This window comes from Dryobates pubescens, chromosome 21 (assembly GCF_014839835.1).
Source record: "Dryobates pubescens isolate bDryPub1 chromosome 21, bDryPub1.pri, whole genome shotgun sequence".
NCBI classification, from domain to species: domain Eukaryota; kingdom Metazoa; phylum Chordata; class Aves; order Piciformes; family Picidae; genus Dryobates; species Dryobates pubescens.
The window spans coordinates 20,809,709-20,834,511 of record NC_071632.1 but is presented as its reverse complement, the minus strand read 5'-3'; the positions used below and the strand labels follow the sequence as shown (position 1 = coordinate 20,834,511).

The 24,803-nt window shown below is 64.2% G+C and overlaps 1 protein-coding gene across 1 annotated transcript in view; it reads right to left on the bottom strand.

The window, feature by feature from the left end:
- Positions 1–23,623, bottom strand: part of SCAP (SREBF chaperone) — a 33,556-nt gene extending 9,933 nt beyond the window's left edge. Inside the window, exons 1-12 of the mRNA XM_054171468.1 lie at positions 23,432–23,623; positions 15,778–15,915; positions 12,070–12,190; positions 10,628–10,785; positions 8,556–8,776; positions 7,189–7,294; positions 5,823–5,995; positions 4,708–4,834; positions 4,046–4,158; positions 3,009–3,103; positions 1,743–1,841; positions 636–854 (exon numbers count right to left, since the gene is read on the bottom strand). Coding sequence (XP_054027443.1) covers positions 636–854; positions 1,743–1,841; positions 3,009–3,103; positions 4,046–4,158; positions 4,708–4,834; positions 5,823–5,995; positions 7,189–7,294; positions 8,556–8,776; positions 10,628–10,785; positions 12,070–12,190; positions 15,778–15,899 — 1,554 coding nt within the window. The 5' untranslated portion in view covers positions 15,900–15,915; positions 23,432–23,623. The remainder of the gene's footprint in view (positions 1–635; positions 855–1,742; positions 1,842–3,008; positions 3,104–4,045; positions 4,159–4,707; positions 4,835–5,822; positions 5,996–7,188; positions 7,295–8,555; positions 8,777–10,627; positions 10,786–12,069; positions 12,191–15,777; positions 15,916–23,431) is intronic.
- Positions 23,624–24,803: the final 1,180 nt, after the last annotated feature.

Below are 24,803 nucleotides of genomic sequence, written 5' to 3'. Positions count from 1 at the left end.
CCGGCAGTGGGCCCTTGTGGCCCAGGAGGCTGATGGTCCTCTGGGGCATAGGAAGAAGAGTGTGGACAGCAGGTTGAGGAAGGTTCTCCTCACCCTCTGCTCTGCCCTGCTGAGGCCACAGCTGGATGACTGGGTCCAGTTCTGGGCTCCCCAGCTCCAGAGAGCCAGAGAACTGCTGGAGACAGTGCAGGGCAGGCTGGGGAGCTGCTGAGGGGCCTGGAGCAGCTCTGGGAGCAGCAAAGGCTGAGAGCCCTGGGGCTGAGAGCCCTGGGGCAGAAGAGCAGCCCCAGAGGGCAGCTGAGCAATGCTCAGCAAGAGCTGAAGGCAGCCTGGGGGGCAAGAGGCTGGGGCCAGGCTCTGCTGAGTGGTGCCCAGGGACAGCACAAGGGGCAGAGGGCACAAACTGGAGCCCAGGAGGTTCCACCTGAACAGGAGGAGGAAGTCCCAGGCCCTGTCCCAGGCTGCCCAGAGAGGTTGTGGAGGCTCCTGGTGTGGAGAGCTTCCAACCCCCCCTGGGCACTGTGCCCCTGGGCTGGGTGCTGTGGGTGCCCTGCTGGGGCAGGGCTGGGGGAGCTGCAGAGCTGCCTCCCCAGCGCTGTGCTGCCGGAGCAGGGCCCCGCAGCAGGCGGCCATACCATGATGAGCCTCTGGGCCAGCCGGGTCCTGGCGAAGAAGTAGATGACCCTGAGGCGCTTGGGCAGGCGCAGGTTGCGGAAGGAGGAGGGCTGGAGGGTGATGGTGTGGGGGGTGGCAGGCCGCAGGGCCGGCTGCCGCTCGTGGCGCGGGGGGCGGCCGCTGGGCTTCGGCGGCGGCAGGCAGGCCTCGGGCGGCAGCCGCCGGTTCAGATCCGCCAGCTGCGGGGAGGAAGCCGTCAGAGCCCCCAGGAGCTGCCCCTGGCACGGGATGGATCCCAGGTGCAGAGCACAGCTTCACCCCCAGCCCCCAGGAGCTGCCCCTGGCACAGGATGGATCCCAGGTGCAGAGCACAGCTTCACCCCCAGGCCAGCCCCGGAGGAGCTGCCCCTGGCACAGGATGGATCCCAGGTGCAGAGCACAGCTTCACCCCCAGCCCCGGAGGAGCTGCCCCTGGCACAGGATGGATCCCAGGTCAGAGCACAGCTTCACCCCCAGCCCCGGAGGAGCTGCCCCTGGCACAGGATGGATCCCAGGTGCAGAGCACAGCTTCACCCCCAGCCCCAGAGGAGCTGCCCTGGCACAGGATGGATCCCAGGTCAGAGCACAGCTTCACCCCCAGCCCCGGAGGAGCTGCCCCTGGCACAGGATGGATCCCAGGTGCAGAGCACAGCTTCACCCCCAGCCCAGCCCCAGCCCTGGAGGAGCTGCCCCTGGCACAGGATGGATCCCAGGTGCAGAGCACAGCTTCACCCCCAGCCCTGGAGGAGCTGCCCCTGGCACAGGATGGATCCCAGGTGCAGAGCACAGCTCCACCCCCAGCCCTGGAGGAGCTGCCCCTGGCACAGGATGGATCCCAGGTGCAGAGCACAGCTCCACCCCCAGCCCAGCCCCAGCCACCCTCCGGCACAGACTTCTCCACCCGGCCACTCCTGGCTCCCTGCAGCACCTCTGCCCCAGCCCTCCGCGGTGCCGGTGCCTGGGGGTGTGCTGTCCCAGCAGCTCTCCCGTCCCACCCCCGGGGGTGTAACCAGCACACAGATTCAGCAGCTTGGTCCTTCTCCCCCCAGCAGAGAGGGAATCCCCCAGGCAAGGCCCTGGCTCCTTACCTCCATGCGGCGAATGTCGATGGACAGCACGGTGGTGAAGAAGAACATCTGCAGGAAGAAGTCAGACACCAGCCCCACCACAGCAAAGAGGCAGAACTCCTGCAGGCAGGACACAGTGCTTAGCTGGGAGCTGCTCTGACTGCAGAAGGGGACCTTGGCAAACACTAAAGGTTGGACCCTGGGCAGCCTGTGCCAGTGTCTGCCCACCCTCACTCTGAAGAATTGCTTCCTCATCTCCAGTCTAAATCTGCCCTCCTCCAGCTCCAGTCCATTGCTCTCATCCAGTCACTACAAGCCCTTGTAAGAAGTCCCTCCCCAGCTCTCCTTCAGCCCCCTTCAGCTACTGGAATGCCTCTGTAAGGTCTCTTGGAGCCTTCTCTTCTCCAGGCTGAGCAGCCCCAGCTCTCTCAGAGGTGCTCCAGCCCTCTGAGCATCTTCATGGCCTCCCCTGGACCCTCTTCAACAGCTCCAGGTCCTTCTCGTGTTGGGGGCACCAGAGCTGGCTGCAGTTCTGCAGCTGGGGTCTCACCAGAGCAGAGCAGAGGGGCAGAATCACCTCCCTGACCTGCTGGCCATGCATCTCTTGCTGCAGCCCAGGATGTGGTTGGCCCTCTGGGCTGTCAGCACAAAGCCTCCTTCCTGCTGCTCCCTGCAGCCCCCAGCCCCTGAGCTGCCCCTGGCAGCAGGAGGGGAGGTCCCTGTTGGATTTCCTGGCCTGGCTCTCCTCCTGCCAGGTTCCTTGGACTCTGCCAGGCACATACAGCACCTTATCTGTGCAGCACCTTATCTGTGCAGTGTCCTTCCCTCTCAGGGACAAGGATAAGGGGCAGAGGCCAGCCTGCAGCACAGCTGCCACCAGGCTTTAACAGACAGCATCCCTGTGCAGCTCTGCCTCCGAGGAAAGAGAGGCTGGGTGGCATCACAGGTGGCAGAACACTACAGGGCACAAACTGCAACCCAGGAGGTTCCACCTGAACAGGAGGAGAAAGTTCTTTGGTGTGAGGGTGCTGGAGGCCTGTCCCAGGCTGCCCACAGAGGCAGGAGAGCTTCCACCCCGCCCCGGGCATTGTGCTCCTGGGCAAGCTGCTGTGGGTGCCCTGCTGGAGCAGGGCTTGGACTGGGTGAGCTCCAGAGGTCCCTCCCAACCCCTCCCTGCTGGGACTCTGATCCTCCTCCCATTTCTCATTGTTAGAGATCTCCAGAGGTCCCTTCCTTAAGTGACTCAGCACTCAGCCATGCCTGGCTGCACTGCTCAGCCACACTCACCTGGATGGCTGGGACCAGGGTGAAGTACCCAATCAGGATGATCCCAAGCTCTGTTGCCATGTTCTTCATGATGGACCAGCTCTCATTGCTCAGGCCTGGAGGAAGAAGGTGCAGAGCCAGGTGAGAGGAGGCTGGTCAGCAGGGGACAGCCACAAGCACAGCACTTTCCCTGCCCCAGAACTGGGCATCTGGATACACCAGGCCCCAAAAGGCACTTCCAGGCTGGAATCCTTCTGATCTCTTTTGAACATCTAAGCCCAGGGGCTGGACAACCTCCCAGTGCCTTTGTTAGTGGGACTGTCACTAACTGCAAAGGCAGCTCAGGAGGACTCTCAGCTCCCAGCACTGCCAGGAGGGTGCTGCACAGGGCAACACAGAGCTTGGGAAGCCTGGCAGAGCACTGAGGTTTGATCCTGGACACAAACCACTGCTCCTTTCAGAAGCAGGCAGGTTTTCTACACATCACTCCAGAATCTCTCTCCTCTCATGTTTAGAAACATCTTTTAAGCCCTCAACCTTCATTATCCATGGTTTGAGCACACTCAAATCCTTATGCAGGAACAGAGTGCACTGAGAAAATTTATCACAGACTCAGCAGAACTTCTGACCTCAAGACATGAGAGGCCAAGGTGCTGAGTGTCCACAGCAGGGCCCAGAAGGTGCTGAGTGTCCACAGCAGGGCCCAGAAGGTGCTGAGTGTCCACAGCAGGGCCCAGAAGGTGCTGAGTGTCCACAGCAGGGCCCAGAAGGTGCTGAGTGTCCACAGCAGGGCCCAGAAGGTGCTGAGTGTCCACAGCAGGGCCCAGAGGCCTCTCTTGCCAACCCTTTTTGGAGCTTGTTTAGCCAGAACTCGAGACACTGACCTGAGGAAGCAGTGCCCACAGCTCCAGGCTGTATCAGACCTTGGCAGACCAAACCAGCTCCCCCTCAGCACACAGGGTTCTGGCTTCCCTCACAGGACTAAGGTCATTCCCCACTTCCCAGCCCCAGGGCTCTCCTGGCTGTCTCTTGCAGGTCCCCCAGAGCAGGTGCAGTACCTTGGGCGATGCGAAGCTTCACCTCCAGGTCCACAGGAGTGGAGACAACAGACTTGGTGAGGACCAGCACGTTCTCCAGGCCAATCACCACCACCAAGTATGGGAAGATCTCTCTGGAGGGAAGAGAACCAGAATGGAGAATGAGATCTGTGGCCCAAGAACAAGAGGGAAGAAGCTGAGCAGCAAACACAGAGTGCAGGTGAGGAAACAGCCAGAGCAGGCATCTGGCTGCCTGCTGACAGCAGCACTGCACAGCGAGGGAAGGCTCTGGGCTTCAACAGCACAGCTCTGCAGAGCTGCAGCACCTGCTGCCTGCTCTGGGTTGGGAGAATCGGAGTTACCTCTGGCTCCAACCCCTCTGCCACGGGCAGGGACACCTTCCACTAGCCCAGGGTGCCCAAGGCCTCATCCAACCTGTTCTTGAAGACCTCTAGGGAGGGGGCATCTTCCTGGGCACCCTGTTCCAGTGCCTCACCCCCCTCACTGCAAGGCACTTCCTCCCGATCTCCAGCCTCAGTCTCCCCTCTTGCAGGCGAAGCCTCTAAGACCTCGGTGACCCCGAGGGTCTCTCCCAACCTGTTCTGTGACCTCGAGGCATTCAAGAGCTGCTTTGCACCGCTGTGCCCAGCCCCTGGCCCCTCTGGAGGCAGGGGGAAGCATACCCTCCGTTCAGGGTGGGCGTCAGGCCGAAGAGCGTGCAGAGCCCGACGGACATGAGCAGGGAGCTGAGCACCGTCACCACCGCCGCCAGCGCCAGGCCCCACTTGGACTTCACCATGTCGATCTTCCCTGGGGAGCAGCACACAGGCCTGGTCACCCAGCAGCACAGCACAGGAGCAAGGCTTCCCCTGCCTGCCTGCCTGCAGCAGCCAGCTTCACGCTCTGCAGCTCTACCTGCCTCGTAACACGGGGCAGAGGACAGCCTGTGGCTGGGGGCCCAGACTGGTGCCAGAGCAGCACTGCCAGGGCACCCCAACAGGAACCACCAGGCCAGGGCTGGGGCTGGGCAGGGCTGAACCACCAGGCCAGGGCTGGGGCTGGGCAGGGCTGAACCACCAGGTCAGGGATGGGGCTGGTCAGGGCTGAACCACCAGGCCAGGGCTGGGGCTGGTCAGGGCTGAACCACCAGGCCAGGGCTGGGACTGGGCAGGGCTGAACCACCAGGCCAGGGCTGGGGCTGGGCAGGGCTGAACCACCAGGCCAGGGATGGGGCTGGTCAGGGCTGAACCACCAGGTCAGGGATGGGGCTGGTCAGGGCTGAACCACCAGGCCAGGGCTGGGACTGGTCAGGGCTGAACCACCAGGTCAGGGATGGGGCTGGTCAGGGCTGAACCACCAGGCCAGGGATGGGGCTGGTCAGGGCTGAACCACCAGGCCAGGGCTGGGACTGGTCAGGGCTGAACCACCAGGCCAGGGATGGGGCTGGTCAGGGCTGAACCACCAGGCCAGGGCTGGGACTGGTCAGGGCTGAACCACCAGGCCAGAAGATGTGTTTGATCTGACAATGAGTCAGTCCCCCTGAGCTGGACAAAACGTGATCATTCTGGGATTTAAAGCTGCCCCTGGCAGAAGACCCCTCAGAAGAGATCACAGGGGCTGCCAGCTCTCCAGGTGGCAGGTGAGGGTCAGATCCCACCAGCAGCACCTCCCCTGCTGACACAGGAGGCTGCCAGCCAGGAGCCTCTCTTCCCCGGCCTGGGGAAGGGCCTCCCCGGCGCGCGCCCCGAGGCCGGGCACAACTGCCCCTGCCCCTCGGGGCTCTGCACCCCACACCTACGTGTGGAGAAGTAGATGTAAGCGAAGAGGATGATGTAGGTGGTGACCAGGGGGATCAGCTCGGCGATGCCGATCTCCTCCTTGAAGTGGACGTGGGCGATGCTGTCCTCCCGCAGCGAGCAGTTGGGGCTGGGGTGCAGCAGCTTGAGGCGAGCGCGCAGGCTGCCCAGGAAGCTGGGGAGGCAAGCACAGGGCTCAGCTGCACCCTGCCCAGCACACAGCTGAGGGATTCACACACTGAGACAGCTGTCTCCAGGCCCTGCTGCAGGCCTCTTGTGGCCCACGCTGCACTCGACACAGCTGTGCTGGGGCAGCCTCCCAGCCCTGGACTCTGTCAGCATTTGAACACCATGGAATCACAGACTGGTTTGGCTTGGGAGAGACCTTTAACCTCACTGAGACCAACCATGGCCCCAGCACTGCCAGGGCAGCACCAACCATGGCCCCAGCACTGCCAGGGCAGCACCAACCATGGCCCTCAGCACTGCCAGGGCAGCACCAACCATGGCCCTCAGCACTGCCAGGGCAGCACCAACCATGGCCCCAGCACTGCCAGGGCAGCACCAACCATGGCCCCCAGCCCTGCCAGGGCAGCCCCAACCATGGCCCTCAGCACCACAGCTCCAGAGCTTGGAAACCCCTCCAGGGCTGGAGACTGCACCACTGCCCTGGGCAGCCTGGGCCAGGCCTGGACAGCCCTCAAGGACAAGAAATTGCTCCTCATGTCCAACCTAAACCTCCCCTGGGGCAACCTGAGACCATCTCCTCTCATCCTGTCACTTGTTCCTTCAGAGAAAAGACCAACCCCCATGTGGCTCCAGCCTCCTATCAGGGTGTTGGAGAGAGTCAGGAGGTCTCCCCTCAGCCTCCTCTTCTCCAGGCAGGTGCTACAGGGCAGTCCTGGAGGCTGAAGGGCTCTTGCAGGAGCAGCAGCAGAGCAAGTCCCAGTGCCTGTGCTGCCCACTCTGTCCCAGGCATCCCGTGGGGAATCCTGAGCAGTGTTTCCTCTGCAGAGCCACTCAATCCAAGTGGCTTTGCCAGCAGTGCTGAAGGGCTTTCACAGCTGGTACCAGCTGAATCTGTGCCTACTGGAAAGCAAACTGCTCTGTGCTCCAGGAACTGGGTCAGCACAGGACCAGCCAGACCCTGGCTGCGACACTGAGCTCTGTGCAGAGGGAGCCATCACCTGAGGAGCCCCAGGGGCAGCTCTGGGTGTTCTGTACCTTTGTGAAGAGCAGCTGACAGCTTGGGAGTATGTTACTGCCCTACAACACAGCAAGTGCTCCCCCCAGGCAGCATCCTGGTGGCCTGCAGCACGGGCAGGAGCCCCCAGGCCACGCTGAGGCAGCGGGGCTGAAGCTGCTCACCTGGCATCGTAGCGCTGCAAGGCCAGCGTGACGGTGTAGGACACCACTCTCCTCCTGTTGTAGAGGCTCACCCCACTGTACTTCCCAGGCAGCCCAAACAACAGATCTGCAACCAGACAGCATGAGCAAAACACCAGGATCACAGCAAGACAGGGAGGATGGGGCACAGGAGCTGCAGGAGAGCTGTGGTCTTACAGGAAGCACCTTCACAGTGCCTGGGGAGCCCTGGTGGGGCTGAGTACCTGATGGTGGGGAAGAAGCATCACAGATGCTTTGGGCTGGAAGGCACCTTCAAGATCATCCAGTTCCAACCCCCCTGCCATGGGCAGAGACACCTCACACTAGCCCAGGCTGCCTGGCCTTGAGCACCTCCAGGGAGAGGGCAGCCACAGCCTCCCTGGGCAACCTGTGCCAGGGTCTCACCTCCCTCACTCTCAACAATTTCTTCCCCAGCTCCAGCCTCAGTCTCCCCTCTTCCAGCTCCAATCCATCCCCCCTCATTCTACCACCACAAGCCCTTGTAAAAAGTCCCTCTTCAGCTTTCCTGTAGGCAGCCTTCAGCTACTGGGAGGCTGCCCTAAGGTCTCCCTGGAGCCTTCTCTTCTCAGTGGCAGCACAAGAGCCAATGGGCATGACCTAAACCATGGGAAACTCCCTTTAATCACTGCTGTCTGTGGGGATGTTGTCCTCCTCTTCTTCCTGCCTGGGTGGCCTGCAGCAGGCAAGGTCTGCCCTCCAATCCTAGCCCATGAGCTCTCACAGAGTCCACAACCATGGTGGGGCTGGAAGGCACCTCTGGAGGTCAGCCAGGCCATCCACCCCCAGCAGCTTGCCCAGGGTCACAATGGCCAGCTGGGCATCTGTGCCCTCTGCCCCTTGTGCTGTCCCTGGGCACCACTCAGCAGAGCCTGGCCCCAGCCTCTGCCCCCCAGGCTCCCTTCAGCTCTTGCTGAGCATTGCTCAGCTGCCCTCTGGGGCTGCTCTTCTGCAGGCTCTCAGCCCCAGGGCTCTCAGCCTTGGCTGCTCCCAGAGCTGCTCCAGGCCCCTCAGCAGCTCCCCAGCCTGCCCTGCACTCTCCCCAGCAGTTCCCTGCCTCTCTGGAGCTGGGGAGCCCAGAACTGGACCCTGTCATCCAGCTGTGGCCTCCCTAGGGCAGAGCAGAGTGGGAGGAGGAGAACCTCTGGATGCTCAGAACATAACCTTCAAAGCAGCTGCCTGCAGGGCTCCAAACCCTCTCCTCTCACTCTTCTCTCAGCAGCTTCCCGACACCTGCAAAGCTCCCTCAGGACCCAAGGGCACCACACCTGCTCTGCCCCTGTGGGAGCGGGGGCCAACCCCAGAGGCGGTGCAGCAGCCCCAGGCCTCACCTTTGAGAGTGGCTGAGGTGTGCAGAGCCTTTGGCTCGTGCTGCTGGATGGTCCTGAGGATGTCGGGGTCGGCGCCGAAGCGCTCGCGGTCGTTGTGCCAGAAGTTGCCCGGGGACAGCAGCAGGCAGCCGTGCTCGGGCAGCAGGCCCCGCAGCCTCCTGAGGCCAGGCAGCAGATCTGTCACCTGCAGGCAGACCTCCTCCAGGCTCTTCACACCAGCACTGAAAGGCAAAGGTTGCAGAGGCCGCTGGGGCCGGGGCGCTCCGGGCCATGCCCCTGGGCCCTGCCAGGGCTCCTCCGAGCCGAGCCCCAGGAGCCCCAGGCCGGGACCCCACCCGGCAGGGTGAAGGCTCCAGGGCTCCATTCTCAGCTCCCTGCAGGCCCTCTGGCTGCTCAGGTTTCACTCTGCACTCAGCCTCGGTGCCACAGCTGCACATTTAAGATGCCTCCAGAGAAACTCTGCCTGCAACTCCCCTTCCAAGCCCTTAAACTCCTCCACAAACTGCCTGCCACACAAGCAAGGAGAAGGTCTACAGAGATCCTCACTGGCCCTCCTGAGGTGGAGTACTGAAGGTGTGCAGAGGGCTCTTAGAGACCAGAACCACAGAATTGTTTGGGCTGGAAGAGACCTCCAAGCCCATCCAGCCCACCGTGGCCAGCAAGCCACGACCCCAGGTGCCACGTCCCAAGGCTTCTTGAAGGCCTCCAGGGATGGTGACTCCAGCACCTGCCTGGGCAGCACATCCCAGTGCCTGACCACTCTTGAGTCTGAAAGAATCACTGTTGCCATGCTCAGGACATCAGCAGCACTGAACTTGGAGCCTGCCCAAAGCAGCTGCCAGGAGGGACACCAGCATCCCTGCAGCCCAGAGAACCAGAGAATGCTTTGGCTTAGAAAGGACCTTAAAGATCATCCAGTTCCAACTGAGGGACACCTTCCACTAGATCAGGCTGCTCAAAGCCCCATCCAAGCTGACCTTGCACCCTGAGCCTCCAGGACTCATCTCAGAGCTAGGGGCAGTCCCCAAGAGCAGAGCCCGAGGCCCAGGGCCCAGGTCTGCTTCTGCTGCTGCTTTGCTAAGCTGAGTTCTGCTTCCATGTGCACCAAGGCCAGCTCCAGGGGAAGCTGATGAGGAGACAAGACAGGTCCTTGGAGCAAGTTGGTTCCAGCTGGTACTTGGTGCCCCTGCAGAGATTACTCCCTAGTTACACATGGTAAAGGGGAAGGTGAGCTGGAAGCAGCCTGCATGGCAGTGCCAAGGCTCTGTGAGCTGCTAGGACAAGCTCCACACTCACAGCAGGAGCAGGGCAGGGATTGTGCCCCTGGGCTGGGCACTGGGGAGGCCACAGCTCCAATCCTGGGGTCAGTTTTGGGGCTCTCACTCCAGGAAGGACATTGAGGAGCTGGAGCAGGGCCAGGGAAGGGCAACCGAGCTGGGGAAGGGTCTGCAGAGCAGGGCTGGGGAGGAGCAGCTGAGGGAGCTGGGGGTGCTGAGCCTGGGGAAGAGGAGGCTGAGGGGAGACCTTCTGGCTGCCTGCAGCTCCCTGCAAGGAGGTTGAGCCAGGGGGGGCTTGGGCTCTGCTCCCTAGGAACAAGGGACAGGACCAGAGGAGATAGCCTCAGGTTGCCTCAGGGGAGGCTAAGTTTGGACATCAGAAGAAATTTCTTCACTGAGAAATTCTCCAGCTGGAAGAGGCTGCCAGGGAGGTGGCTGAGTGCTCAGCCCTGGGGGGCCTTCAGAGTGCCAGTGGTGCTGAGGGCCATGGCTTAGCACCAGCTGTGGCAGTTAGAGAGGGGCTGAGCTGGATGATCTTGAAGGTGTTTTCCAAGCAAAGTGACTCTGTGGCTGGCAGTGCCCAGGGGACAGGCAAGGTGTCAGCACAGAGGCTGTGCAGGCCAGCTGCCCATGCAGGACAGACAGGAGGCCACTCAGCAGCAGGCAGCTCCCATCCTCCCTTCAGGTTGGGGATGTTCCCAGCTGGAAGCTGAGAAGCAGCTTTAGGAGGCAGTGACTGAGGAGGTGAGCGTGAGCAGGAGTGGAGAGGGAGCACAGCCTGCTGGCAGCAGTCACCTGTCCCTCAGGGCATGGTTCCTGATCTCCTCCACCAGCTGGAAGGCTCGGGAGAGGGGCGCGCGGAACACGTCCACGGCGAGGAAGCTCTTCTGCCAGGGGGACACCGTGGCCTTCACCAGGACCTGCTGGATGTAGGCCACAGGAGCACCAACATACTGTGGGGAGAAGCAGAGGGAGAGTGAGGGGAGCTCAGCACAGCCAGAGCAGGGCTGGGCGACCTCAGCAGGGGCAACGGCAGCCTTGGGTTTGCTCTCCCGGGCTGGGGCTGAGGTGAGCCACGAGAGGGCTCCCCAGGGAGAGGCCACTGAGCACCCTGCCATCAGTCTGCCCTGCTGGGGAGGCCACTGAGCACCCTGCCATCAGTCTGCCCTGCTGGGGAGGCCACTGAGCACCCTGCCATCAGTCTGCCCTGCTGGGGAGGCCACTGAGCACCCTGCCATCAGTCTGCCCTGCTGGGGAGGCCACTGAGCACCCTGCCATCAGTCTGCCCTGCTGGGGAGGCCACTGAGCACCCTGCCATCAGTCTGCCCTGCTGGGGAGGCCACTGAGCACCCTGCCATCAGTCTGCCCTGCTGGGGAGGCCACTGAGCACCCTGCCATCAGTCTGCCCTGCTGGGGAGGCAGAGGCTCCCAGCCCCTGCTGTATCTGTGGGTGGAAGGAAGAGCAGGGAGTCAGAGAATCACACAGTGACAGGGGCTGGAAGGGACCTCTTGGAGCTCAGAGTCCAAGCCCTGCCAAGGCAGGGTGACCTCAGCAGGTCACAGCCAGGTGGGGCTGGAATCTCCCCAGAGATGGAGACTCCACCACCTCTCTGGGCAGCCTGCTCCAGGCCTCCAGCAGCCTTCAGTTAAAGAAGTTCCTCCTCATGCTCATAAGGAACTTCTCATGCCCAAGTTTGTGCCCACTGCCCCTTGTCCTGTCCCTGGGCACCACAGAACAAAGCCTGGTGGCATCCTCCTGACAGCCACCCCTGAAGTATTGCTCAGCATTGCTGAGATCCCCCTCAGCCTTCTCCTGTCCATACTAAAAGCCCCAAGTCCCTCATCCTTTCCTAAGAGGTTCCAGTCCTCTAATCCCCTTTGCAGCCCTGTGCTGTGCCCTCTCCAGCAGTTCCCTGTCCTGAACTGGGGAGCCCAGAACTGGGGAGCCCAGAACTGGACCCAGTGCTCCACATGTGGCCTCACCAGTGTTAGAGGAGGAGGAGAACCTCTTTGGACTCACTGGCCACACTCTTCCTCATGCAGCCCAGGAGACCATTGTCCTTCTTGGCCCCGAGGGCACCCTGCTGGCTCATGGCCATGCTGCTGGCCACCAGCACTCCCAGACCCTTTCCCCAGCCTGCACTGACCCCTGGGGTTGTTCTTCCTCAGATGCAGGACCCTACACCTGCCCTTGCTGACCTTCAGGAGGTTGCTCTCTGCCCCAGCAGAGCACTCACCCAGTCAGGCCGCTCCAGGTCCCCGGGCTGCGGGCCGGGCTCGGGGGGGCTGTAGTCCTTCACCGGGGTGCTGTACTCCACAGGGCCTGTGCCAGGCAGGGGCAGCTTCAGCAGGGGGTAACTGGGGGTAGGAGACAAGCAAGGCAGGTTGTGCTTTGGGCTTAATGAGGCCTGTAGACAGAAGAGCTCAAAAACCCCAATGCATGGCTGTGAAGAACAAGACCCTGCCCCCAGCACAGGGGCAGAGGGGCTGAGCCCCCCCAGCACAGGGGCAGAGGGGCTGAGCCCCCCCAGCACAGGGGCAGAGGGGCTGAGCCCCCCCAGCACAGGGGCAGAGGGGCTGAGAGCCCCCAGCACAGGGGCAGAGGGGCTGAGAGCCCCCAGCACAGGGGCAGAGGGGCTGAGCCCCCAGCACAGGGGCAGAGGGGCTGAGCCCCAGCACAGGGGCAGAGGGGCTGAGAGCCCCCAGCACAGGGGCAGAGGGGCTGAGAGCCCCCAGCACAGGGGCAGAGGGGCTGAGCCCCAGCACAGGGGCAGAGGGGCTGAGAGCCCCCAGCACAGGGGCAGAGGGGCTGAGCCCCAGCACAGGGGCAGAGGGGCTGAGAGCCCCCCAGCACAGGGGCAGAGGGGCTGAGCCCCAGCACAGGGGCAGAGGGGCTGAGCCCCAGCACAGGGGCAGAGGGGCTGAGAGCCCCCAGCACAGGGGCAGAGGGGCTGAGAGCCCCCAGCACAGGGGCAGAGGGGCTGAGCCCCAGCACAGGGGCAGAGGGGCTGAGCCCCCAGCACAGGGGCAGAGGGGCTGAGCCCCAGCACAGGGGCAGAGGGGCTGAGCCCCCAGGGCAGCTGGGCTGCCTCCATGGGGAAGGGAGAGGCAGGATCCTGGCAGGAGCAGGGCTGCTCCCTTGCAGGAGCTCCCCAAAGCACTGCCCTCAGTCAGCAGTGCTGGGGACATCCAGCACAGCCACATCTCAACCATCCTCCCCCAGCACAGGCTGAGGGAGCTGGGGCTGTTCAGCCTCCCCTCCAGGGAGACCTCAGAGCTGCCTGCCAGGACCTGAGGGGGGCTACAGGAAGGCTGCAGAGGGACTGATTGCAAAGGCCTGCAGTGAGAGGATGAGGAGCAATGGCTTGGAGGGAGAGCAGGGCAGATGGAGAGTGGATGTCAGGAGCCAGCTCTGCACCAGGAGGGTGGTGGGACACTGGAACTGGCTGCCCAGGGAAGCAAGAGAGAGTCAAGGTGAGGCCCCACAGGGCTCTGGGCAACCTGCTCTAGTGGAGGATGTCCCTGCTCAGTGCAGGGAGCTTTGGAGGTCCCTTCCAACCCAAACCCTTCCATGATCCTAGGACTGCTCAGCTGGCTGCCTCCCTGAGCCAAGCCCCAGCCTCACCACCTCATCTCCCCCCAAGACTGGAACTGTTGCCAGGGTTTGCATTGGGCCTCCAAGGGCTTTTGATAGTAGCAGCACAACACCACCACAGCTCTGAAACTCCTTCTTGCTCCCTTGCCACCACAGGCCCTGCAGCTGCCTGGGAGGAGGCTGCAGTCAGGGAGGATTTGACCTCTTCCCCCAAGGAACCCAGAGGAAGTGGCCTCAAGTTGTGCCAGGCCATGAGGAACAAAGGCTCCCACCTGAACAGGAGCTGGTCACCAGGCCAGAGGAAGCAGGGAGGAAAAGCTGGACCTGAAGCAGGTGGCAGGGAAGCTCAGGGGGAAGCTCTGGGCCCTTCTGGGCTGCCTCTGGGCAGTGAAGCCTGCCAGCCTCCTGCAGAGCCACACTGAAGGGAACACAGCCCAGCTGGAGCTGCAGGCTGCAGGCCAGAGGAGTGCAGCTCAGTTACCAGGCATGAGGCAGGCTCCAGCAAAAATGTTCACCCAGCTACTTTACATAGTTCCAAGACAGCTTAGAGGGCCAAGATGGAGAAGTGCCAGGTCAGCCCCAGGCAGCTGGCAACACCACAGAGCTACAAACCTCCTCCTCCTCCTCAGAATCAAAGCTGAGCTCTCCAGCACCCCAGAATAGTCTCTGCTGGTGAGTATGAAGGGAAGCAGAGAGCTGCCAAGTCTTAGGTAAGAGGGGAGGTGATGGTATCTTGCCTCTAGATAGCTACCACCCCCACTCTGCAGACTGGGCAGGAAGCTTTCAGCCCATTTCCAGCCCAGGTGCCCCAGAGCCAGCAGAGCCTGAGCCCAGGGAGCTGCAGTGATCCAGGGAGCCTTGCAGAGGGGAGGGAAGAGCCTGGCAGCAGCAGTGCCCTGGGCAGCCTGCTAAGTACACACACAAGGTTGGGCTTGATGATCTCAGAGGCCTTTCCCAACCTTAGTGATGCTGCCAGATCTGCTCCTGAGCTCTGCCCTGACCCTGCAGAGCCTGCACAGAGGAAGGGAAGATTCCCCCTGCTCTGTGCTGCCAGGGCTGTGCTCTGTGCTCCCTGCCAAGCAGAAGAGGAGCCTCATGGCACAGAGCTTCCTTCTGGCCTCATCAGGTGGTGCCAGAGGAGGCTCTGTGTGGAAGCTGGAGAGGCTGAGAGCACCTCAGCCCCTGTGGCTGTCACACCAGCAGCCCCAGCCTGCACCCCCAGGGAAGTGCACACACAGAGGGCTCTGCCTCCAGCCAGCCCTCAGCAGCAGGACCTGGAGCTCCAGCCAAGCAATGAGCACCAGGGAAGGCTCAGCCCCTGCAGGGCTCCCAGCCCTGCCTCTCACAGCCAGCTGCTGGATCTCACATTCTTCAGCTAAAAAGTCATCTTCAGAGCCACAGGAAGCCCAAGAGCAGTGCTGGGTGTCAGCTGAGCTGAGGAGGAGCAGCTCCTTCTGGGCCACCTCACCAGGGACAAGCAAAGCCCAGGCTCAGGCAAGAGTCCCTGCAAAGGCCAGGGGGAGATCCCTGGGAGTGAGATGATGAAGATCAATGTCACCCACAATGTCCTGGCACCAGGGAGGCCTGGGGGCAGTTTTGGGGCCCTTGCTCCAAGGAGGACAGTGAGGAGCTGGAGCAGGGCCAGGGAAGGGCAATGAAGCTGGGGAAGGGGCTGGGGAACAGGGCAGGGGAGGAGCAGCTGAGGCAGCTGGGGGGGTTGGGGCTGGAGGCTGAGGGGAGACCTTCTGGCTCCCTGCAGCTCCCTGCAAGGAGGCTGCAGCCAGGGGGGGCCTGGGCTCTGCTCCCCAGGAACAAGGCACAGAAGAAGGGAAAATGGCCTCCAGTTGCCTTCCTTCCCTGTTGCCCCACAGGAGAAAAAGACAAAGGTCTGTCAATGCTGCAGGCAGGGGCAGAGCTTCCTCACAAGGACAGCCTGAGGGAGCTGAGGGCTCTGCAGCTTGGAGAGGAGCAGCCTGAGGGTGACCTCCTTGCTGCTGATAAAGCTGTGCAGGGGGAGCGCCCAGAGGCTGGGGCCAGGCTCTGCTGGGGGATGCCCAAGGGGCACAAGGGGCAGTGGGGGAAGCTGAGGCAGAGGAAGCTCCATGGAAGCAGGAGGAGGATGAGAGAGCCCTGGAGCAGGCTGCCCAGGGTGGGTGTGGAGTCTCCCTCTCTGGAGGTACTCAGGACCTGCCTGGCTGTGCTCTGGCAGGGCCTTGGGCTGGGTGAGCTCTGGAGCTCCCCTCCGGCCTCGGGCTGAAAACCAAGGAGCAGCTTCCGGGAGCCGCCAGGAGGGGAACGCTGCCGAGGCTGCAGCCCTGCAGGGAGCAGCAGGCCAGGGGCTGTGACTCACCAGCAGGCCAGGATGCAGAGGGCAGTGAAGAGGATGATGGGGATGGGGTAGGAGGCGCAGCGCAGGCCGTGGCTGTAGAAGGCTCGCGACGTCCTCTCGCGCAGCCGCTCCGTCAGGGGCATCCTCCAGCAGCATCACCTGCAGGCAGCACACACAGCTCGGGCCTTGGGCAGCCCTGGGGCCTGCAGCCCTGCAGCCCTGCAGCCCTGCAGCCCTGCCTCCGGGGCCTGCAGCCCTGCAGCCCTGCCTCCGGGGCCTGCAGCCCTGCAGCCCTGCCTCCGGGGCCTGCAGCCCTGCAGCCCTGCCTCCGGGGCCTGCAGCCCTGCAGCCCTGCCTCCGGGGCCTGCAGCCCTGCAGCCCTCCCTGCAGCCCTCCCTGCAGCCCTGCCTCCGGGGCCTGCAGCCCTGCAGCCCTGCAGCCCTGCCTCCGGGGCCTGCAGCCCTGCAGCCCTGCAGCCCTGCAGCCCTGCCTCCGGGGCCTGCAGCCCTGCAGCCCTGCAGCCCTGCCTCCGGGGCCTGCAGCCCTGCAGCCCTGCAGCCCTGCAGCCCTGCCTCCGGGGCCTGCAGCCCTGCAGCCCTGCAGCCCTGCCTCCGGGGCCTGCAGCCCTGCCTCCAGCCCCTGCAGCCCTGCCTCCGGGGCCTGCAGCCCTGCAGCCCTGCAGCCCTGCCTCCGGGGCCTGCAGCCCTGCCTCCAGCCCCTGCAGCCCTGCCTCCGGGGCCTGCAGCCCTGCAGCCCTGCCTCCGGGGCCTGCAGCCCTGCAGCCCTGCCTCTGGGGCCTGCAGCCCTGCAGCCCTGCCTCCGGGGCCTGCAGCCCTGCAGCCCTCCCTGCAGCCCTCCCTGCAGCCCTGCCTCCGGGGCCTGCAGCCCTGCAGCCCTGCAGCCCTGCCTCCGGGGCCTGCAGCCCTGCAGCCCTGCAGCCCTGCAGCCCTGCCTCCGGGGCCTGCAGCCCTGCAGCCCTGCAGCCCTGCCTCCGGGGCCTGCAGCCCTGCCTCCAGCCCCTGCAGCCCTGCCTCCGGGGCCTGCAGCCCTGCAGCCCTGCAGCCCTGCCTCCGGGGCCTGCAGCCCTGCCTCCAGCCCCTGCAGCCCTGCCTCCGGGGCCTGCAGCCCTGCAGCCCTGCCTCCGGGGCCTGCAGCCCTGCAGCCCTGCCTCTGGGGCCTGCAGCCCTGCAGCCCTCCCTGCAGCCCTCCCTGCAGCCCTGCCTCCGGGGCCTGCAGCCCTGCAGCCCTGCAGCCCTGCCTCCGGGGCCTGCAGCCCTGCAGCCCTGCCTCCGGGGCCTGCAGCCCTGCAGCCCTGCCTCTGGGGCCTGCAGCCCTGCAGCCCTCCCTGCAGCCCTCCCTGCAGCCCTGCAGCCCTGCCTCCAGCCCCTGCAGCCCTCCCTGCAGCCCTGCCTCCAGCCCCTGCAGCCCTGCAGCCCTCCCTGCAGCCCCTGCAGCCCTCCCTGCAGCCCTCCCTGCAGCCCTGCCTCCAGCCCCTGCAGCCCTCCCTGCAGCCCTGCCTCCAGCCCCTGCAGCCCTGCAGCCCTCCCTGCAGCCCCTGCAGCCCTCCCTGCAGCCCTCCCTGCAGCCCTGCCTCCAGCCCCTGCAGCTCGGGCACTGTGTGCAGCCAGGAGGGGCCCAGGGTGAGGCAGTGAGACAGCAAGGAGCAAATGCTGCTGTGTGCAGCAGGGGCAGGCTGCAGGGAGACCTTTGAGGCCCTCAGTGCTCCAGGGGCTGAGCTGGGTCAGGACGAGGGGCGGTGGTCTGAGCAGGGAGGGAGATTTCAGGACACACAGAGCTGAGCTGTGGAGGTCTCTCCCCCAGGACACTGCCCATGGCACGGGGGCTGGAGAAGGGAGCAGCTGGACAGCAGTGGAGCAGCCCCAGCTCCGGCCAGGCCCAGGCACTCCCTGGCTTGGGAGCCCCTCAGCCACACACCGCCGGCTGCCAGCACCCAGAGCATTCCCTCACTCGCACTCTGGCCCTGGGCTGGACACTGCCCAGGCTCAGCCAGCAGACACTGCCCTGCCAGGCCAGCAGCCTGGGCCAGCACTGTCCTGATGTGCTGCTGCAGCCTCCCATGCTCGCCCTGCAACCAGCCCCTGCTGCCTGTTTGCCCAGGGAGCTGCTCCACAGCCAACAGCAGGGGAACCACCGGGCCCTAAGAACACCAAAGGGCTGATGCAACACCACAGGAGCTGGGCACCAGGGCTTCCCCTCAAGGCCACCTCTCAGCTCAAGGGAGTGTCTGGCCTGGTGCAGAGTGCCCCACAAGGAGGGATCCCATCCATTTCCCACTCTGCCTGGCTCAGCTGCAACCTCCTGGGCTGCAGGCTGTGCCCTCTGCCCTTGTGCTGGCCCTGGGCACCACTCAGCAGAGCCTGGCCCCAGCCTCTTGCCCCCCAGGCTGCCTTCAGCTCTTGCTGAGCATTGCTCAGCTGCCCTCTGGGGCTGCTCTTCTGCAGGCTCTCAGCCCCAGGGCTCTCAGCCTTTGCTGCTCCCAGAGCTGCTCCAGGCCCCTCAGCAGCTCCCCAGCCTCCCCTGGGCTCTCCCCAGCAGCTCCCTGGCTCTCTGGAGCTGGGCAGCCCAGAACAGGCCTCAGTCCTCCAGCTGTGTCCTCAGCAGGGCAGAGCAGAGGGGGAGGAGAACCTTCCTCAACCTGCTGCCCACACTCTTCTCCCTGCCCCCCAGGACACCCTTGGCCAGGAGGGCTCAGTGCTGGCTCCTGGGCACCCTGCTGTCCCCCAGCACTGCCAGGTCCTTCTCTGTGGAGCTGCCTTGCCATGCAGGAGGTCCCTCCTGCCCAGTGCCTTCTGGCACCACTCTGCAACCACCCTTTGAGCTGGGCTCAGCAGTGAGCTGTGGAGATCAGCCCTGATGCACCACAAGTATTGCTGTGCTGGCTCCCAGCCTCTCTTGGCTTGTTTGCCTCCTAGAAGAGACTTCCACCCTCCTCACAGCTCAGAAATAGCTCTGAGGTCACTGCCAGGCTCCAGCAGGCTTCCAGAACACAGCCCAGAGCCCAGCAGCAGTTTCCTGAGCAGCTGCACACAGAGCTGCAGCCAGGGAGGTTTGTGCCTCCCTCATCACCATCTTCCTGACAAACCCCTGGGGGCAACAACCCAAAGCACTCTCCAAGGGCTCCCAGCTCAGGAAGAGGATTTGGCTGCTGGGCTCCTCCTGAGAGATGTCAACACAGCAGTTCCTAAAGCCTCTGGGGCTGGCAGCAGGCCCACAGCCTACCTCTGGCTCTCAGGAACTGTGCTTCCTGCTCCAGAGAGTCCTCCCTACAGCTCCTGAGGCATTTTGACCCCCAGGTGCTGGAGGCTGGGCCTGGGCTGTGTGCACCAGCCAGCAGGGACTGCCCCCCAGGCAGGATGCTGATGCTGACAGAGGTAAGGACAAGGAGCAGAGGCAGCACCAGCCCTGGTGGCTCAGGCCAGGGAGCAGCAAGCAGGAGTTAAGATGAAAGCCTCACCGTGGCTCCAACCTCCCACCTCAGCAGCCTGCCTCACACAGGAGCCTGCAGCTGGAGAGCTGCAGCTGGAGAGCTGCAGCTGGAGGAGCTCCCTGAGAGCAGAGGGGAAGGTGAGAGGCTGTAAGGTGACTCAGCTCAGGGGGATTGGCTTTCAGCAGGGCCCAGGCTGCAGCAGCAGGGCTTGGGGAGCCAGCAGCAGGGCCTCCCAGGAGGGAGCCTCTGTCATCCCCACCACCAACACAACCAAATGCTTTCCTTTCTCATCACCTCTGATCAGAAGCCTCAGACCAGCAAAGCACTGAGCTCCTTCCTCCCTGCAGCCAAACAGTGCCCAAGGCACTCAGCCAAGCCCCAGAGCCTGGCTCCAACACTGTCCCCTCCAAACAGCCCCCATTATTCCCTCAGCATCCCCCTCCCAGGGCTCCAGACAAGATTCACTCAGCTGTTAGCAGAGAGGCCACAGTGCCCTGCCCTGCCCTGCCCTTGCAGCAGAGCTCTCTGCCACAGCTGGAACCCACTGCCCCTGGCAGCAGCCTCAGCAGGCTGTGCTCCCCCCAGGGAATCCTGCAGGGGGCCAGGGGCTGCTCCCTGCCACCAGGCCTCTGCCAGCAGCCCAGGACACAGAGAGAAGGACTCAGCACAACCACCTTCAACTCTCTGGCTTGAGAAGGTCCAGCAGAGGAGGAAGCAGCAGGTCACAGGGCTGCCTGGTGATGCCCCAGGCCTCCCCTGCTGCTCCTCTCACTCCTGCAGAAGCAACAAACCTGGCACAGGGCAACCTCTGGGCTCAGTCCAGGCTGGCTGGGGAATGGATGCAGAGCAGCCCTGAGGAGGGGGACCTGGGGGTGCTGGGGGGGAGAAGCTGGAGGGGAGCCAGCACCCAGCACTGCCTGCCCAGCCTGTGCTGAGCCCCAGCAGGGTGGGCAGCAGGGGCAGGGAGGGGATCCTGCCCCTCTGCTGAGACCTCCCTGCAGGGCTGGGGCAGCTCAGAGGGCTCAGCACAGGCAGGGAGCTGCTGGGGGAGGCCACAGCAGTGCTGGCAGGACAAGGGCTGATGGTTTGAGCCAAGCCAGGAGACTGACACTGCAGAGAAGGAGTCTTTTTTCCACTGGGGGTGCTGAGAGCCTGGCCCAGGCTGCCCAGAGGGCTGGGAGCTGCCCCCTGCCTGGCACCAGTGCAGCTCAGGCTGGTTGGGGCTGTGAGCAGCCTGCTCTGGCTGCAGCTCTCCCTGCTGGCTGCAGGGGCTGGCTGATCTCTAGGGGTCCCTTCCACCCCCAGCCATGCTCTGAGTCTGTGGCTCCATGAAGACATCACAGCCAGGAACACTTCTGGAGCTCAGCCTCCACCTGCCTCCAGCCCTGCCTTACACTCAGGACCTGGGACCAGGCCCTCTGCTCTTGCTGGCTCAGCCAGCAGCTGGCAGGCAGGGTGGTGCTGCCCAGCACCAGGGCTCCACACTGCCACAGCCAGCTGGAGGGAGCCTGTTGTGAAACTGGAGAAGGCTTCTGCACCTCCCCAGACAGACAGACAGACAGGGGAGAGCTGTCTGTCCCCACCAATCAGCCAAGTGCAGCAGGAAGGAGGGGTCCCAGGACCACTGCACTGCTGCTGCTCCCTTCCCTGGCCTGCCACCCTCCTCCCCTTCCCTCCTGACCCAGCAGCTCCCTCCTGCTGTAGCTGTGCTATTTCTAGAGCTCTTTTCCTCCTCAAACCCAGGGGGCAGAGGAGTTCTCTGTCCATCATGACCTGAGCCCAGGCCACACACAGGCCCTGGCAGCCCACTGAATGAGGCCAGCACAGAGCAGCTCAGCAGCTGCCTTCAGAGAGCTCCTTCAGTGACACCCCCAGGGGGAGAGCTGAGCCCTGCTGCTCTGGTGCTGAGACTGCACCTGCAGCAGGGCAGGCTGGCAAGGGCAGAGCTGTGCTGCTGGAGGGAGCTGGGCTGAAGAGCAAATCCCAGGGTGTTTTCCTTCCTCCTGAGCTCCAGCCAGCTAATCTCCTCTCTGCATTACACAACAGCTCCTGTAATCCCACATCTATCAGCCTAGTCCCCTGCCACAACAGCTCTGGGGCTCACAGGGAGGGAGCTCATGCCTCAGCTTTGCCTCTCTCATCAAAGGGGAGCTTCAGGTTTTGCCTTCCAGCAGCCCCTGCTGACAGGAGGGGTGGAGGCTGGGCCCAGGAAGGTGGCAGGCAGGCAGCAAGCCTCTCCTCAGGGCTCTCCCAACCCAAACCCACAACCACAGCACCCCAGGAGTCCAACACCTCCTTCTCATCAGAGCAGGAAACAGCCTCAGCCTTCATCCAGCCTCATCTAAGCTGAACACTGCCCCAGGCATGAGGGGGATGAGGCAAAGGGAAGGGTCCCTGCAGCACCACCAGAGTGCAGCTCCCTGCAAGCAGTGTCCAGCTCTGCTGCCTCCAGCACAGGAAGGGCAGGGGATGGTCAGAGAGGGTCCAGGGGAGGCCATGAAGGTGAGCAGGGGGCTGGAGAACCTCCCCTGGGGGGGCAGGATGAGAGAGCTGGCACTGAGGAGGCTCTGGGGAAACCTTAGAGGAGCTTCCAGTACCTGAAAGGGGCTACAGGAGAGCTGGGGGGGGACTCTGGGCAAGGGCCTGCAGTGACAGGGTGAGGGGAAATGGGTTGGAGCTGAAAGAGGGGGGACTGAAACTGGAGACTGGGGAGAGGGTGGTGAGACACTGGAACAGGCTGCCCAGAGAGGCTGTGGCTGCCCTCTGCATGAAGGGTCTCAAGGGCAGGGTGGATGAGGCTGGGGGAAGTGTCCTTGCCCACGGGATCAGATGATCTTTACAGCCCTTTCCAACCCAAACCCTTCTGTGATGCTCTCAGAGCTGTGGCTCCCAAGGGGGCAGGAAGCTGCTGGTGTGCACAGCCCCCCTGGCAGAGGCCTTCCCTCCACATTCCACTCACCCCTGGCACTTGGAACCCCAGGACCACAGAACTGTTGAGCCTGGGAGCAGACTTGGAGATCAGGTCCAACTGCACACCACTGCCACTCAGCCACATCCCTCAGCACCACCTCCCTCCACATGGCTTTTAGATGCCTCCAGGGAGGGTGACTCCAGCACCTCCCTGGGCAGCCTGAGAACCCCTTCTGCAAGAAATTGCTCCTCACACCCAAGCTGGCACAACCTGAGGTCATTTCCTCTTGTCCTGTTGCTTGTTCCACGTGAGAAGAGACCAACTCCCATCTCTCCCCAGCCTCCTTTCAGGCAGTTGCAGAGGGTGCCGAGGGCTCCCCTCAGACTCCTCTTCTGAAGACTAAGCAGCCCCAGGGCCCTCAGCTGCTCCTCACAAGGCTTCTGTCCAAGGCCCTTCCTGAGCCTAGATGCTCTTCCTTGGAGCTGGCTCCAGCACCTCAACGTCCTCCTTGGAGCAGGGGGCCCTGGCTCCCTTCCCACAGAGGCTGTCCTGCTGACTCTGCAGCAGGGCTCCCTGCACCGCAGCCCCTTTACTGCTCTGGTCCCACTCTACCGCCAGTGACCCTCCAAAACTTTCCCCCCACCTCTCTGACTCATTTCCTCAGGATCTCCCTCCGTTCCTGCCTCCGTTCCTGCCTCCTTTCCTCCCTCCGTTCCTGCCTCCTTTCCTCCCTCCGTTCCTGCCTCCTTTCCTCCCTCCGTTCCTGCCTCCGTTCCTGCCTCCTCCAGCACACTGACACTCAGGCTGACTCCCGGCTCCTAAACACCCCCTGTCTGGCTGCCGGCTGCTTCCCAAGCCGGCAGCCCCCAGGCAGCACTCGCACCTGCCGGCGGGCAGCGGGGCCCGTCCGGCCGCGCTCCGCGGGGCGCCCTGCGCTGCCGAGGGGGAGCCCTGCGCTGCCGAGGGGGAGCCCTGCGCTGCCGAGGGGGAGCCCTGCGCTGCCGAGGGGGAGCCCCCTGCTGCTGACAGCCCGCGGCCCTCCGAGCGCCAGGGAGCCGCGACCCGCACAGCCCCCGCAGGACACCCCCCGAACCGCCGCGAGCCTGGCAGCTCACAGGGCAGCCCCGGCCCACCCCCCCAAACGCGATCCCACCCCCGGGGGCTGGACCCCCCGGAGCCTGCCCTCACCTTTCCCACCGGGGAGCGGCCTAAAGGCCTCGGACCCCCCCGGGGGGTGGCGGGGGGATCCGCGCCCCCCCCCCGGACCACCGGGCGCAATCCGGTGCCCACCACAGACCGCTCGCGCTCCTCCTCACCTTACCGACGGGGAATCGGCTGCTCCTGACCTGTGACCCTCCCCCCGATCCGTCCGTCCGGTCGGGATTAACGTTCCCGGTCCCCTCGGCTTTCCTGGGGGGCAGGGGCGCAGGTTCTACCGCCCGAGCCCCAGGCTCTTGCTGCTTTTCCGCCTGGGCTTTTTTCTCCGGTCCCGGTTCGATCTAACCCATCCCCTCCCGCCCTCCCCCCGCCGCCACCGCCGCCGCCGCCGCCGGGCCCCAGGCGCGCGCGCAGCGCTGAACGTCGGTCACGCCCCCCCGGCGCCGACGTCACCACGCCCCCGGCGCCGACGTCACCACGCCGCTCCCTCCGCCTCGCTGGTTGACCACGCCCAAGCTCTATCATAACCGGTCCCCGCTGGAGCTCTATTTGCATAACCCCGCCCTCCTGACTGTCAACCCCGCCCCTGTCCCTTTGGCCACGCCCCCCGCGGCGCGCACCCGTGGGAGAGCGGAAGCGGCTCGCTCGCGGCAGGAGCACGTGGAGTGGGGGTCAGGGGTCAGAGCGAGCCCCGGGGAAGGGCAAGGCTCTGGAGCACGGGGGGGGGGGGGTCCCCAGAACCGGGCCCTGGGGGGCTCAGGAGGGGACAGTGGCCCCCGGAGCTGGGCACGGGGGAGCGGGCACGGGGAGGCCGAGGGCCCCGGGGCAGAGGAGCACTGGAGGGGAAGGGAGCGGCGCTGGAGGGCAGCTCATGAGCTGGGAGCTATGGGGCAAGCTGGGAAGAGCTGTCCCGCAGGGAGGGGACCTTGCACCGGCAGCCCGTGGCCGGAGGTGGCTGGGAACAGGAGCAGGCCAGGCACTGGGACTCCTGGCACAGAGGGCCGGGGGTGGGTTACCCCTGGCACAGCTCCCACTGTCCCTCCTGAAATCCCGAGAGAGCCCTGTGAGGACAGAGGTGGCGAGGGGGTGGCCCTGAGAAGCCAGGTTCCTGGTGGGGAACCAGAGAGGGAGAGATGAGCAGAAGGCAGCCCCAGCTCAGTCACCTCCTGGGGCTCAGCACCCCCCACAGAAGTGCCTCTTCTGGAGCCTTTCCTGCCCGAGTCAGGCTGTGACACTTCTGAGCTCCTGCCTGCCACCCCCACACCTGCCCCTCCCAGGGTACCTGTGCCAGCCTTTGCCCAGGCTGCTGCCCCCAGACCTCAGGCCAAGTGCTCCCTTTCCTCTGGGCTGGGCTGTGGTGTTGCACAAGCTCCTGGCTTGCAAACAAAGAGCTCTGAGCACACAGATGTTGGCTGACCCTAACCAAGGCCACCCTGTTCTGTCCTCAGCCCTGTCCCTCATCTCCACTGCCTCCCTGCAACGTCAGCTCTGGAGCAAGGTCTGCCTTTGGTCATGGCCACAGGGGGTGGC